Source organism: Phascolarctos cinereus, unplaced genomic scaffold, assembly GCF_003287225.1.
Source record: "Phascolarctos cinereus isolate Bilbo 61053 unplaced genomic scaffold, phaCin_HiC Scaffold_5;HRSCAF=322, whole genome shotgun sequence".
Taxonomy (NCBI): domain Eukaryota; kingdom Metazoa; phylum Chordata; class Mammalia; order Diprotodontia; family Phascolarctidae; genus Phascolarctos; species Phascolarctos cinereus.
Window position 1 is genome coordinate 416662492 of NW_027555958.1, and position 15948 is coordinate 416678439.

Here is a 15948-nt window from a genome sequence, read left to right on the forward strand (position 1 = left end):
TCAGATTTTTCTAATTCCAGATCCAGTGCTCTTTTCACTGGGCCACCTAGCTGCCTTATGCAAATACAGGACAAATTTAGTTGAGTAACACACTGAGTGTAATTTGTGGACTTAAGGGAAGAGGGAGAAAAATGGAGACACGAAGTAAAGAAAAGTGAGGAGCAAGGGAAAAGTCAGCAGAAGTTGGTAAATAAAACCCAGTTCATTTATAGTTCTCTAATGAGGTCAATGTTCAGTACAGGTGAAAAGAGCAGAACTTAGAGTCACAAGGCCTGAGGCCAGATCATAGGATCATAAATTTAGAGCTGGAATGGACCTTACAGGCCATTGAATCCAACCCTCACATTTTACATAGGAGGAAACTGAGTCCCAAAGAAGTGAAGTCATTTGTCCAGGGTTACACAGCCATTAAGTATCTGAGGCAGAATTTGACCAGGTATTCCTGACTCCAAGCCCACATACACTATACCATGCTTCCTCTCAAACTCTGTCCTTTACTATCTAGGTGGCCTGGAGCAAGTCACAGTCAATTTTCTGGGGCTGTTTCCTCATCTGCAAAATAAGCGGTTTGGACTTGATGACCTCCCTTCAGATTCTACACATGTGAGCCTAAAAATAATTAGAGACAGAAAGTTCCTCAGAGAAGTGCCATATAAATATGTGGAGGGGAAAGGTGGGTTTGGATTATAATTCTCATACATAGGAAACTCCCGGTGCAGGGACTTCTTCCATCAATGCAGTCTTAGAGAGTTGTTGGGACATTAAGAAATCGAGTAATTTGCTCATGGTCATACAACTGGGATGTGTCAGAAGTAGGACTTGAATCAAGTCATTCCTGACTCTAAAGTGGGTCCTCTATTCACTTGCCACATTGCTTCTCATTTGTTATTGTTGTTGATTTTGTTACAATTATCATCATCACATCATTATCATCATCTCATTCTCTTTATCAATGTAGTTCAGATAGAAATGGTCTCGGGACAAGTGGCTATCCTGATATCTTTTTTTATATATTAAGTTTTCTGCAGATTGAACGGTTAGACAGAAAGCAGCAATCAGAGACCAGAGGCCCTGGATTCAAGTGCTGCCTCTGACACAAACTGGGTGACTCTGGGCAAGTCATATAACCACTCAGTGCTCTATGCAACTCTTTAAAACTATGAAGTAGCTGAAAAAGTGCCAACCTGCATTTGGAGTCTGTATTTGACATCTGTTGGTTTGTAAAGGATGGTGTACAATTCTGGCCCCCTGAATATATCTTTTACAGTGGTATGCAGATTACTTGGAACTAGCAATAATCTTGTGCCAGCAGTGGTCATGTGTTTGTCCTTCTACTGACACTATACTCATCACTAAATTTCATCTGACCTGGACCAGATAGAACTAGATTGACTTAGTTTTCTACTTTTAGTTACTTTTCTGAGTATAGGATTTTCTGCCATACACATGTTTCATTGCTTTCTTGTGTTGCATTTTTAATTCTGTGCTTTTAAACAATGTATATTACTACAAGGAAAAGTGCAAAAGAAAGAGAGAGGAAATAAAGGAAGAAGGAGGAAAGGTAGAAGAAGAGGGGAAAGAATAGAAAACCATCCATGGACTATACTCAAGGTTGGACTTAGAAGAATGGACTTTTGGTCAAAGGTATTCTTAATACATGATGTGATATATGATGAAGAATTAAAGGATATGTGTCCAAAATGCTGTGAGTTAAATCATGTAAAATGAGAGAATACAGCAAAAAGAACACAAATTGCACATTAAAACTTTCTTTAAAGATGTAAAAAGTTGTAAGATTTATTATATAACAATAAATTTAATTTTCCTAATTAAAATTTAATAAATTTAAATTTAAGTCAAATTAAATTAAATTTTAAAATGCAAATTAAATTTAATAATCCTATTTTATTCTCACTTACTGTAACCATAACTTACAGTGATATGTTGCACAGTTTCTGCCATTTCCCTGCACAGTCTTTACTGATCAACAAGTCTGAACATTTTAAGAATAACCTTTGAGTAATTTCTGGTGATTAATTGCCATCATAAACCTTTATTTCTATAAACAAATCCCCAGGACTCAGCCACTTGATCAACACATACTGTCAGTTAAACTGATGTGGGTGTTGACCTTAGAGGGCCTTTTGATGCTACTCTTGGATCTTAGCCTTTTCATAAACCAATTTCAGGTACATTTGGCAAATCCAATGGTGAAAACCTATTTTCAGCCTTTGCTCTTGTTCAGTAAAGTGATGTCTGTTTGTTCTGAATAGTTTGATATATTAACCTATTTATCACATGCTATAAATATACCTAGCAATCCTTATTAATCTTTCCATAGCTGCCTCTCAGGTCATGCACCTTATATTTCATTAACATTATACAGGATACTTTACAAATCTGTTATCTATTTTACTGTCTGAAAAGCATACATTCAGACTGATATGGATGATAATTGCTTTAAATGTATCCTATCCGTTTAGATTTGATTTCAGGACAACAGTAAATCTTGTGGCTTGCATAGATAACAAGCCCTTCTGGCAAGGTTGGACTAATTGCTTCCTAGCAGGCAGAAGTATGTAAATGCCCCGTGGTGGCATATTTCCTACAGCTGAGCAGCAAGCACTCTTATCTCAGGATCAGGAATAGAGGGAGAAGCTGGAGGGGAAAAGTGAGGAGAAAAGAGGGAAGATGAGAGGGAAGGGAGAAAAGGGGGTGAGGCATAAGAAGATGTATGACTGTAACTTACAATCCTTAACCTAGTCTAGAGTGTTTTCCTTTCCTTGGCTAGGAGCTTTCCTTACTAAAAGACTCCAGCAGAGTGTGACTGGGTTCTAGTTTCTCTGAGAAACTATTGGAAGAATGGTGTTTCTGTTTCTCCACTTCTGTTATTGCCCAAAGCAAAAGGTAACAATTTCTAAAGGTTGCGCTGATAATTTAAATGTTTTGCCTCCTAATTTACTTTTTCCAACCAAGGTTCAATAAAAATAAGATAATTTTAGCGCAGTCCTTAGTTTGTGTTTTGCCAAAGTGTGAGACAGGGAAGGAAAACTGTGTGCTAAATTCAACTGGCTGGGAGATCGCCATCTCTGAAAGACAATGATAGATTGCTTGGGGTGGGAGCTTGAAGAAGCAATTTAGGAATCCAATTTGCATTTTGAAGGTTTTTGTTTTTGTTTTGTTTTCTCAGAACTAGGAATAAAGTGATCACCAACAATCTCATTATCTTCAAGAAGCTGGTCACTTTGTACCACTGGTCTTCCTGTGTCATCTGTGTGTGTTTTCCCTCTCCACTCATTAAAGCCAGAAAGGAAAGAGATTTGAGTGGCTCATATCTGAGAGGAAGTTGGTAAAGTGCTTTACTAGTGAGTCATGAGCCACTTGAAGCATTTGAGCCAATGAAAATAGATATTTTCCAGCCCCAAATGCTTTCCACTTTTGCAGAGAAGTCAGTCAACTAACTCACTAGCTTTTATTAAATACCTATAATATGCTAAGTGTTGGGTATATAAAAGAAACACACACCAAAAACAAAACAAATGAACAAAAAACAAAGAAATAAAAAGCAGTTTCTGCTCTCAAGAAGCTCACAGTGTAATGGAAGAATATTTCACAGACTTTTGGGGAATGTTTATACAAACTGTCTTACTACATCACCTTAGAAAACACCCCTTTCCAAAAGCTAGTTAAATCTGGGTGACTAATTGATATACCAACTTGTAACCATTGTGGGAAACACACTCATGGGGACTCATAAGTATTTAGAGAAACACTATCCCTTCTCTGAGTACTACGGGGAGACATAGCCACCCTTACTCTAGAACCCAAACTTGTCAGTATGCATGCATTGAGATGAGGCCTGCCAGAATCTTTGTTTATATGCTACCAGTTCAATTCAACTAGAATTCATTAAGCAACTATTCTATGCTAGACCTAGAAATAAAGAAACAAAAATTAATACAATTATGGAGAAGGGAGAGGATAAAAATGTTCAGAGATAAGAAAATGCCACATAAATACAAATCAGTACAGAGTGATTTTGGCTGGGGATAGCAGAAGGATTAACACCTGGGGGGATCAGAAAGCCCTTGTATAGTAGGAAATCTCTGAAGTCAACCTTGACTGTGGCTAGAAATTCTAAAAGGCAGAAAGACGGGGAGGAAGGATTAATATTCTAAGCATATGGACAGCCAATGAAAAAGTCCAGAGGCAAGAGATAAAATACCATATCAGGGAACAAAAAGTAAGCCAGTTTGGTTGGAATGGAGGATACACAGAGGGATGTAACATGAAATTGATTTAGAAAGGTAAAATAGGGTAAGATTATAAACGTCTTAAAGGCCAAACAGGAATTTGTATCTGATGCTGGAGGCAATAGAGAACATTGAAGCTTTTTAATCAGGAGAGTGATGTGGTCAAATCTGGGCTGTAGTAATATCAGTTGTGAATGAGATGTCTATAGGACATCCAATTTGAAACATTCAGTAGTCAGACTAATCAGCTCTAAATCTATAATCATAAGGCCCATCTCAAATATTTCTTCATCCCCCCAGTCTCTCTGGTCACCCTGGGTATAAGATGTGTCTCCATTTTCTAAACTCCTATCACTTTTATTGCCTTTATAATCTAGCACCTTACAGAAAGCCTCCCAACACGTGTCAAACTTGACAACCACACTTTCTGCTTCACAGAGGGATGATGTCACCAGAAGGAACTTAAAGAGCATTACTGATGATTGTGATGTCCAAGAAATGAAACTGAAGACCTTAAGGATACGGTTGGTGTTTTTTGTCACTCATGTTGTTGGATTGACTATCAGGGTTTCAGAAAAAGGAGACAAATTTGACAAGTCAACAGCTTGCTAAGAAAATGGTGTTTTGGATCGAAATTTGGCTTTCTGGACCATGGCTTAAAATAGAGTTGTGATGTGCCCTTGGTAAGGGCTGGAATGCACCTAACAAGGGGCAGGAAATAATGAGTATGAGAAGGAAGTTGAGATGTTAATACCTTTTCTTTGTGAAGCATGAACATTATTCTCTGAATTAGAGCAGGAGTCTGGGCTTGGCCACCCTCTGGAGGGGTTTTAATAGCTAAGCCTTTAAAAAATCAATATAATCTTAGAATTTCACTGAGTCCAGTTCGGAAGCAGCTTTATGGAGTACGCTTGCTATGCCTATACTAGGGACAAGTGGCATGCTTTCACCTGCCACTCCAGCAAATGGAGCCTAGTAGAACAGTGTAAGGACTCCAGGTGGAAAGAAAGGACATCAGGACCCTGGTGTGTGGGACGTGAAGACCCTTACCAATAAACTCTGGAGACTCAGATGTAGCAAAGAGAAAGATTTCTTTATTAGCTTTCTCAAGAAAAGGCACTTTCCGTCCACCTAAAATGGCTCTGGTGGAAGAGTGCAAGGGTGTGCTCAAGCAAGAAAGATTATATTATATAGACTCCGAACCACAACTCCCCCTCCCCAACCCCCTTCCTTTCAGCTCATTGTTGCAAGCCTTGAGGGCACAATCTATTCTTAGAAATCTACCCAGCAACAGAGAACAAAAAACCAGTTTCACAAACTTGCCTGGAGACAAGGAGAGGCGGGAAATTTTGCAAGAGCGAACAGTTCAGGTTGGGGGTAGGGCAATTATTTTTGCTTGCTTAGAAACAGGGTCTGAGCAAGGGAGGGTTTTGAAAGCAATACAAGGACTTATTAACAAGAACTATTGACCCTTTGAGGAGGCTTCACTTCTGAGAGATCATCTCTCACACTGGAGTACCAGAGATCGGCACTTCTTTGGGCACACATGATTCCTGCATTTATGCGTCACTGTAAATGTACTCTAAGTTCTCATCCATTCTTCCCACAGGGGTGTATGGGGTGCTCAGGAAGACTAGCACCTCTGGTATGAGGACCTGCCGAGCCCTTTTCAGGGCTGCTCATCCACCTTTGGTGTCCATCTGATTCACCCAACTCTCACCTGTGGCTCTAACGAGCTGTAGCAGCAGTCACTCCTTGGTAAACTATCTCAGCAGATGGGATAGGCCAAGTTAATGGTCACCTACAGGCCTCAAACCTGTTGGTGAGTTAGGGGGATGTCTACCCCAAACACGTGAAGACTTCCCCCCTAGCAGAATGGACAAAGGAGAACAATTTTTTCCAAAAGCCACCAAAGGTGACTGAAGCAGGCACCGTGGAGCGCTTAGAGCTTGGCCAGGAGTTAAAGATGCCGAGGTCATCCACTGCATCTAGGGCCATCACCAGTTATCTTGACTTATGTCCTGCCACTGGACTTCAATGTCTCAGGAAGAAAGAGTGAAGCTGACGACTTCATGCAACTTTACCTGATTTAAATCCAATTCACCCACAAGTCAAGGCATGTTAAAAATTGATTATCTGAGGGGCACCTAGATGGCTCAGTGGATAGAGCACCAGCCCTGATGTCAGGAGGACCTGAGTTCAAATCTGGTCTCAGACCAAACACTTGACACTTACTAGCTGTGTGACCCTGGGCAAGTCACTTAACCCAAACTGCCTAAAAAAAAAATTGATTATCTGAAATAAAAAGGAAACTGAGGACAAAATTACCAGCCATCTGTGATTTGATTTGCAAGGCTAGCATTTGCATATTAAACTAGGTCACCTGACTCCTCAGAAGTCAGAGACAGGGGATGATTTACAGAGATGGTTTCTATAACAAAAAAGAATTGCAAAAATGACAGAAATTTGTTTTGAACATAATTCAGTTAGCCTGGGCAGGTCACCAGACTATTAGCTACTCCCAGACTTTTTTAATCCTATGCCAGACATCCTTTCCTCCAGGTGGTACCTTTTGTAATAAGAAAGCATACTGAGAAAGAGGAACTTACAGTCAGTGGTTAGCAGTCACCTCCCCCCCATGTTCTTTAGAATATTACTTAATTTAAACTCTGCTTTAAGGGGAAAAAAAGGGGGGGGATGCTTAACTTAGTCTCTGGCTAACCTTTCTACAGCTGCCAGAAAGGGGAACTTAGCCTCTGGTCAACTCCTCTTTCTACTAGAAAGGGGCACTCAGCCCTTTCAAAAACCCTATAATCTTATGGTTATTTTATTCTTCTAAATTCTCTGCTACTAAATCATAAAGTCTTCTCAGTCTATCTATTCACTAAATCTGTAGGTAACCTAGACTTAAGAAACTATTTATGTTAGTCTGGCTTAGCTGCTAGAACTAGCTTTTTCTAAAGAAGGAAGCCTACCCCTATAATCAAACTAAAAATAAATCAACTGAATCAACAATAGCTGATGTAGTTAGTGCTGTAGTTAGTACTGCTGTATCTACCTAGCCCTACGCTCTTTCACACGACATCAAGCTATCCACTGAGGCTATCATTCTATTTGTCTTCTGGCATATGCACATTCTCTTCCAACCCAACTCCCACTTTACACCTATTACTCTGGGCACAGCAAGCCATTAAATAGTACCATTGCTTCATGTCCACTGGCTGCCAATTCACCATCCCTGTCACTCCCCAGATCAAAATTCCTTTACTTGGTCAATACTCTCCTATATATGTTATATTCCCATAATAGAATGCATGATCCTTGAGGCCAAGAAATCTGTTTTTTTAATTGGTATCCCCAGGTCTTAGCACTATGCCTTGTACATCCTAAGTGCCTTTTTATTCATTCATTCCTGGACGATGAGAATTCCTCCCCATACTGGAAGCAGAGAGATTAAAAGCCTACTAAAGTCATCCAGGTACAAGCAGATGAAAGTCTAAACCAGCGGTGGGGAACCTGCAGCCTCAAAGCCACATGTGGCCTTCTAGGTCCTTGGATGCAGCCTTTTGCCTGAGTCCAGTTTTGCAGAATAAATCCTTTTATTAAGGTGCTTTGTTCTGTGAAGTTTGGGTTCAGTCAAAAGGCCACACTTGAGGATCTAGAGGACCACATGTGGCTTTGAGGCCACAGGTTTCCCACCCCTGAACTCTAACCTAAGTTGGAGGCACCTCTCTGGGTAATAATAAGAGAGAGAAAGGAACAAATATGAAAACTCTCTCAAAGGAAGAACCAACATGTCTTAGTGACTGGTGGAATATAGGGGATCAATGAGAGAGTTGAGTAAAAAAATGATTCCAAAGTTTGAAACTTCGGAGGCTAAGAGAATTGTATTGCCTTTAACAGAAATCATGAATATAAGCAGTATCTTTTTCTGTAAACTGTCTGTGTGTGGAGTTTTTCCCCATCTAAAAGCCAATGTCTCTATGGAATTGAGTTTTATTTGAAATAACAAAACTGAGTTGAAACTGGTCACAGCCTGCATTTGGTAAATAACTGGAGGTAGTTATCCATGATAAGGCAGTACTACATGGCTGACACATGAAAATGGTTAAAAAGGAACTCTGAAATTACATGTATTCTTTACTTTCTCCTAGTGCTACAATTTCAGTGACTCACATAGTGCTGGAAATGTTTGTTGAGTGTTGGAACTTGGCTTTTCAAATGTGTTTGTTTTTCACATTTGGGAAGTTAAGAAATGAGTATTTTCCTGTGCTTCACAATGATGGGAAGGAAGCCTAATGTCTGCTCTTAATATTATTACACTCCCATTTTACCCCTAGAACTGGGAGGCATCCGAGACAAGATGCCTCAGTGCCCTAAGAAGTGGCTTGTTAAAGCAATTTACAAGCTAAAATTTGGAAACTTCTGGCCATAGAGGAATTTCATAACTTCATAGCTACTCACCCACTTGACCTGTCTGATTGAATGAGCATTCGTATTTTATGCAAGATTAGTACATCAATGGTTCTCTAAGTTTATGAGTACATAGACGTTGGATTGTTGTTTTTAAGGTTGGACATTCCATCAAACAGCCAATTACTCTGCAAGCAGTGTGTTAAAGTCAGTCTAATGAGACTGCATGACATATCACAGTGAAAAATGTAATGGATTTGGAGACAAAGAACATGGGTTTGCAGCCCAACTCTGCCACTTGTGAGACTTTGGGCAAGTCATTTCCCTCTCTGGGCTGAGGTTTTCTCATCTGTAAAATGAAGGGATTGAATTTGATCACCTCTTAGGCCCTTTCTGGCTCTACATCTATGATCCTGGGAACTGTTTTACAACTCATTAACTACCTAAATTTGACCATTTTTATCTATGTAATTATATTTTAGCATAATTCTGAAGTTTGATCTATCTCCTGTCCTTTGTGTAAATTCCACGATCTCCATCTCCAGGCTTCCCTGGCTTCCCTCAATTCCCACCTTCTACAGGAAGCCTTTCCCAATCTTTCCTAATTCTAATATCTTCCCACAGTTGATTATCTCCAATTTATCCAGTATCTAGATTGTATGTAATTGTTTGCATGTTTCTCTCCTGTTGGACTAGGAGCTCCTTGAGAGTAGGAACTATCTTTTGTTTTTCTTTGTATCCCCAGAACTTTAGCATAGTGCCTGACAGAGCTTAATAAATGTTTATTGAAAACTGTCACTGTTGCCGTTTTCAAGAATCTTGACATGATTGGTGAATGAGATGCAGAAATGTTGAGATCTATTTATTTAGCTGGTGGAGGGAGGCAGGAAAGGATACATCATATGTGGTCATAAAGATAAAGCTAAGTGGCAGAGTAGAGTAGTAGATAGCAAGCTATCACAGAGTGAAGATCTGGGATCAAGTGCTGCCTCTTACCCACTTAGGCAAGTCACTTGAAGGCAGCTCAGTGAAATAGCAGAGAAAATGCTGGACTTGGAGTAAGGAAGACCCGAGTTGAATCCTGCCTCAGACATTTATTAGCTGTGTGACCCTGGACAAGTCACTTAACCTGACAGAGACTCAGTTTCCTCATCTGTAAAATGGAAATAACAATAACACCTACTTCACAGGATTATTGTGAGAATTCAGTGAGATAATTTATGTCATTATATAAATCCTAGCTATTATTTTTATTATCACTTAACTTCTTAGTGCCTAAGGCAATTTTCTGAGACTCGGAGTTACAGAACAGGTACCAACCAACCTCTATTGCTAGAAGGAAGTCCTTCTACCAATGAAACCACAGGTACCAGTCCCAGTCCATCATGTATGATAAATGCTTTGCTCCTAAGATCAACAGAAAGCGACATTTTAAAAACTGGAAAGTCAGATTCAGTAGCGGTTCCAAGGTAGAGGCCTGTCTCCTTGAGCCCCAAATGTCAAGGTTGGCAATGCTTCCTCTGGACCTCATATGTGTTTTTGCAGCCTTCTTATTGGAATGGATTAGAGACAGGGTGTTGAAATGTTTTCTCCATAACTTCATTCTAAACCTTTGAGCCACATATTCTTTACCGAAAAAAGTTGGGGGGATGGGGGAGAATAAAAAAAAAACAACCCAGTTGTTTTTGCGCTAAATCCTGGCATCCAACAGACTTGCTTTGAAAAACTCATTACTTGCTGTCCAACTACAAGCGTCTCAGGTATCCCAGTTTATTACATGTGATTTGTCTCAGTACTAAAATAAGATCCTTTTTCCACCACACATGCCTAGGATTCAAAAATAAAATAAAAAACAATGAAATCACTCATTTGATTGGCTTAAAACCCCAAAGGGTTTTAAAGACATTAAAAAAAATTTTTTCAAAGTCAGTTTGTTAATGGAATCTGAGAACTAAATTCCCTTTAGTCCAACAAATGAATGAAAGTTAAATGTAATCTTTCTCTAAAATTATTTTCTTGCCAGGGTAGCACTAGATATTTTCCTAAGAGGTTATAGCATCCAAAATTTTTATGATTATTTTGCCTCATCTGTGAACTATCTATGGTACTTAATGCTCAATCATTAAGAGACAATTTATCACCGAGGCATTGCAAACCTTGAACAATCCCTGCAGGATTGCTGTGCCCATAAGAAAGGAGCCCTTGAGGTGCATGATTGGGGCATTTCTGGAGCAACTGAATGGGCTGAAAACAGTATCCTTTGTAAAATGTGGTTTGCCATCCCAGAATTTAAACCTGGGCATATTTCTGAACTCGAACCATGAAATTAATATGACATGCATAAACTCAATAATTGCATATTAATGAATAACCCATGAGCATTAAGTTAACTAACTCTAGTGAACTATGCAGCAATTTTGCCAAAAGGAAAGACCATTTCCCATCTGGGGCATCGGTAACCAGAACCAGATCCCCTCTTTTAATCAATACCAACTTACGGATAAGAATCAGAACTTTTTTAGAAAATAAAGCAATGATCAAAAAACACAATATGAAAACAATGTCCAAATGTTCAAGCAAGAAGAAGAGCATTCTTTAAGGTTTATCTTCAAATGTTTATATTAACTTTAGTAACATAGTGACACAATTGTCCTGTTTGAATCTAAGTTTTTTCCCCTTCCTTTGTATTTTCTAGATCTTGTTAAACTGTTGCAATCAGTGTGTATGTATATTGTGTATACCTTCACTCTTCTTCATTTTATGTAAGTCTTTTCAGATTTACGTGCATGCTTCACATTTGTAATGTCTTAATGTCACAATATCAGAGGCAATGGGTACCTGGGAAAGGGTGCTAGAGCAGCAATCAGAGGATCTGAGATCAAATCGTCGCTCTGTTCCTATATGTTCTAAAGCATATCTACCACTTCTTCTCTCTGAGTCCTCATTTTCCTTTTCTGTAAAATGAGCAAGTTGAACTAGATAACCTCCAAGCTCCCTTCCAGCTCTACATTTCTGAATTCAAAAACCATGAAATTAATATGACACGCATAAACTGAAATTTGTTCAGCTATTCCCAAAGTATCGGGCACATGATTGATTTCCTGTTTTTTTTTCTTTACAAATAATGCTGCCAGGAATATTTTTGTAAAGAAGTTAATTTTTTCTTTCTCTTGGCCAATAACATTCTTACTTAGGGTCTAGTTTTAGTAGTGGGATCACTGGGTGAAGATATGAATGGTTTTCTAGCTCATCTTGTACACCACAATGCTTTCCTGAAAAGGAATCCGGTCTCAGGCACATAACACTTACTAGCTGTGTGACCCTGGGCAAGTCACTTCCTAGCCAAAAAAAAAAAGTTGGCACCCGTTCACAGCTCTACCAGCGATCTAATATTATGCCTATTTTTCCATGAGCCCCCCAACCCTCAGCACCAGGTTTTATTGTTTTTGACCATCTTTGCTAATTGAATGCCTGTAAGGTGTCAGAATCGTTTTAATTTGAATTCTTTTTTTATTAAAGTATTTGAACATTTTTTCACATGGTTGCTAATGTTTCTTATTTAAAGAATGAAGCATATCTCTTTCACATATCTTTGACTTTTCTCCAAGTTCATGCCTTCCTCCAGCTTTCCGATTCTGAGGTGAGAGGGCTGGATGTGTGGAAAGGGAGCAGCCTGATGGGCCAAATATTTTATGATGCTTTTCGAGGGTGATGGAGAGGCTCATAGTAGGCTACGACATACTAACAAAGACATGACGATGAAATCAATACTAAAGATGTCATCGAAGAAATGTGTGACTGAAAGCGATAGGTGGATCATATGACAAGAGAGTTATGCTTCACTCCTGTCAGGATACCACATGAGCCTCCTGCTCGATTGGTATCATGATCATGTCAAGAGAAAATGAGGTAATGCCCCTAGAATGCTGGGAAGACCTCATGTGGCAAATTTATGACATGAACCAAAGCTATGCAGCTGGGGAGGCGTGGATAGATTGTGATCTACGTTGTAAGAGGAAGGAGACGTATTGAAAGGAACATAGAACCGCTACACTGGCGTGGAATGTACCACTGTGCTTGAGAGCTGCACTGTTAAAGCTGTCTGTCACTTCCTCTTAGGGTGGATCAGTTAGATGGTACAGTGGCTGGGCAGGGAGTCAGGAAGGCTTGAGTTCAAATTCAGCCTCAGATACTAACTGTGTGATCCTGGGCAAGTCACTTAACCCCATTTGCTTCAGTTTCCTCATCTGTAAAATGAGCTGGAGAAGGAAATGGCAAACTACTCCAGTATCGTCGCCAAGAAAATCCCAACAAAGGGTCACAAAGAGTCTGAAATGACTGAACAACATGCCTCCCTAGCCGGCCACTCCTTTAGCTTCTTCCCTTGTGCATGACTTTCTAACTATTCCTTCAGTTTATCCCAAGGAGTCATTTTCCTCTCAAGCCTGACATAGGGAAAAAATGGGAAGAAAAATGCTGAAGATCCCACCTCTAATACTACCCCAGCTAATCACAACTCACTCTGATCAGACTTCTGATTCATTCATTTCCTACAGAGGTCAGTCAATTATCAATACATCAAACGATGCATTTTTAAAGTATCTACTATGTGCCAGGCACTGTGCTAAATGTTGAGTAGTCCTGGTATAAGTCTTCTCTCTCTGCCCTGGAAGTTATTTTTTAAAATCAATCAATTTTTTTTTCCTTACAGTTCTGAGCCCCCAGCCAGAGAACTTATATGACAAAAAGATACCACAGTAGTAAGTCTCATTATCTCCCTCCCTCCTTCTCTGTCTTTCTTCCTCCCTCCCTTTCCCCCTATCTCTATTTCTGTCCTTTCCTTCCTTCCTCTTCCATCATGGGTACTCTCCTTTGGTCCTCTCTACTGCATTTCAGCAGGGATGTACATATACCAGCAATACAATGGTTAACCATGTTTATCATACTACAAAGAAAAAGTAAACAAAAAAAAGAAACTCTTAAGCAAACTGGCACATGCCCTGGAAAGAGATGGAGGGGAAAAGTATGTGTTATAAAATGTAACACTCATGGCAAACAACCAAATTTCTTGATAGTTAGGCAGCAAGGGAGTTAATGTTTTGCTTTTATTCCTCTGGAGGATGTTGTGAAATGAGTCCACCCAGTAAAATATGTTTGTGACATCATTCCAGCCTAACTCTTCTTATCCTGCTTGTAACCATAGCACCCAAACACAGTGCTTTTGGTTTATTGAAACAAGACCTAAGGTTTGGCTTTCCTGTGTTTTGTTTGGGCATTTAAACTGAGGAGTTAGTAGAAGGTGTAGTGTTTCATTTCCTTAAAAAATAGTATTCAGAATAAAACAAAAATCTAAAAATAATATGAAGATATAAAAATTCATTCTTCTGCTACAGCAAAACTCCAATGACAAATGCCAATGATATCTTGTAGGTCTCTGTATTTGTAAATGAAGATTATCAAGAGAACTTTCTTATCGTCTAACCACACCAGCCCAAATCTTTTTGTTTAAATGCTCCTGACCATTTTAGCAGCAACTGGAACATGGTGAAGATACAGAGACCATCCAAACAGGATTGAAAGCAGCTTCTCCAAAGACCAAGTTCAAAGAAGACTTGTGTAGACTCACTTCTCTCCAAAAGGATATAGACTAAGTAAGTGAGGCCTTTGCAGATCTTAAATCACATGATAAACCTCAGCTGGAAATGAAGAAACAGAGTCAATGCATTGGACCTGGGTACAATGAAGGATTTTCCTGGAATAATGTTGAAATGATTCAAGTTTTCAATCGTGCCACTCCCGATGGCTCCCTAATTGCTAATAGTGGCCTTCTCTGTATTCGAGGGCTCCCCTTTGGTTGTAATAAGGAAAGCATTAGGCACTTCTTTTCAGGGTTGGAAACAGTGCCCAGTGGAATAATACTTCCCGTGGACTTTCAGGGGAAGAGCACAGGGACTGCCTTGGTGCAATTTGCTTCCCAGGAAGCAGCAGAAATAGCTATAAGGAAACACAAGGGAAGACCAGAGCCTAGCTATGTGGAAAACCTCAAGGATGGTTCAATGCAAATGCCCACTCATTGGGGACCCTTTCGGGCATTCATGGTCAAGCAGAGACTGGGCCCTTATGATAGGCAAGGTCCTGGATTGAGGCTTAAAACCATAAGGGGAGAAGGTTCTGATAAGACAATGAGACCTAGAGTCTATGAGAGGGTACATGGAAGCTATGATCGCAAGAACAGATCCAATGATAATCACGGCATTGATTTCAACATCAGTACCAGGAGAATGCCTGATAACACATATGGAGATTTCATCTTTCACAATGCAACTTGCCACCACTGGGTACACATGAGAGGATTGCCTTATAAAGCAACAGTGAATGATATTTACCATTTCTTTTCACCACTCTGCCCCTTGAGAGTATACATTGAAATTGGGCAAGATGGAAAGGCAACTGGAGAGGCCGACGTTGATTTTGTGACACATGAGGATGCAGTGGCCGCCATGGTGAAGGAGAAAACCTACATGCAGCAGAGGTACATTGAACTTTTCTTGTATTCTACTGCCAGGGAAAGAATGGATACATTCACCAGTAAAGTCATAAGAGCCAGGGGAAACCAGCTCAGAGGTGATCCCTTTGAGAGGCAACAACTGTATATGGGTTGTAGCATATGCAGTGGTCTTAAAAACAGCCTGGGAGGAGGATATGTGAATCCAGTAGTGATGGATAGTCATTGTTCCAGCAAAGGAAACATGTGTATGCAAGTCGAGGGCATAGACAACATGTGTGACAAATGGAGATGACTGCATTGGTTTTGTTTTCCACCTTTCATTAAGTAGACAAAATTAAATTTAAACATTCTTTGGCAGCATAGCCTGTGGTTCAAGAAAATCACCCAGGAAGTAAATTACCACAGTGAATAAAGTTGACTGAAAGAAACTATGGCCCTGTTGACATTCTGGCTCACTTCTTATCATGAATTATATAAATGATAATGGGCTCTGTCCTCTGGTTCACATTTAGGAAGATGTTTGTAATATGCCTTCCAGGGAATCAGAGAAGGGCTTTCCTAATGGTGCCAAGTTTAGAGAGCGCTGACAGCATTTGCAGTCTTCTGGCATAGTAGAAACAACAGTACGCTATAGTTAGAGAGCTGTTTCCCTCACCTTGTCCTGTCCCTCCTCCCCATGGCCATTTATATAGGTCTCCGCAGCTGCAACCTCAAACTGGCATTCCTGGGTGGGAGATCTTCCTCCCTCAAGTGACTCCAGTGAGTTCTGCCATC

At 39.9% G+C, this 15948-nt stretch overlaps 1 protein-coding gene across 1 annotated transcript; it reads left to right on the plus strand.

Moving 5' to 3' along the window:
* Positions 1-14434: 14434 nt before the first annotated feature.
* Positions 14435-15466, plus strand: LOC110196986 (heterogeneous nuclear ribonucleoprotein H-like). Its single transcript, XM_020970504.1, has one exon. It carries the CDS (start codon positions 14435-14437, stop codon positions 15464-15466), a length of 1032 nt encoding a protein of 343 aa, XP_020826163.1.
* Positions 15467-15948: the final 482 nt, after the last annotated feature.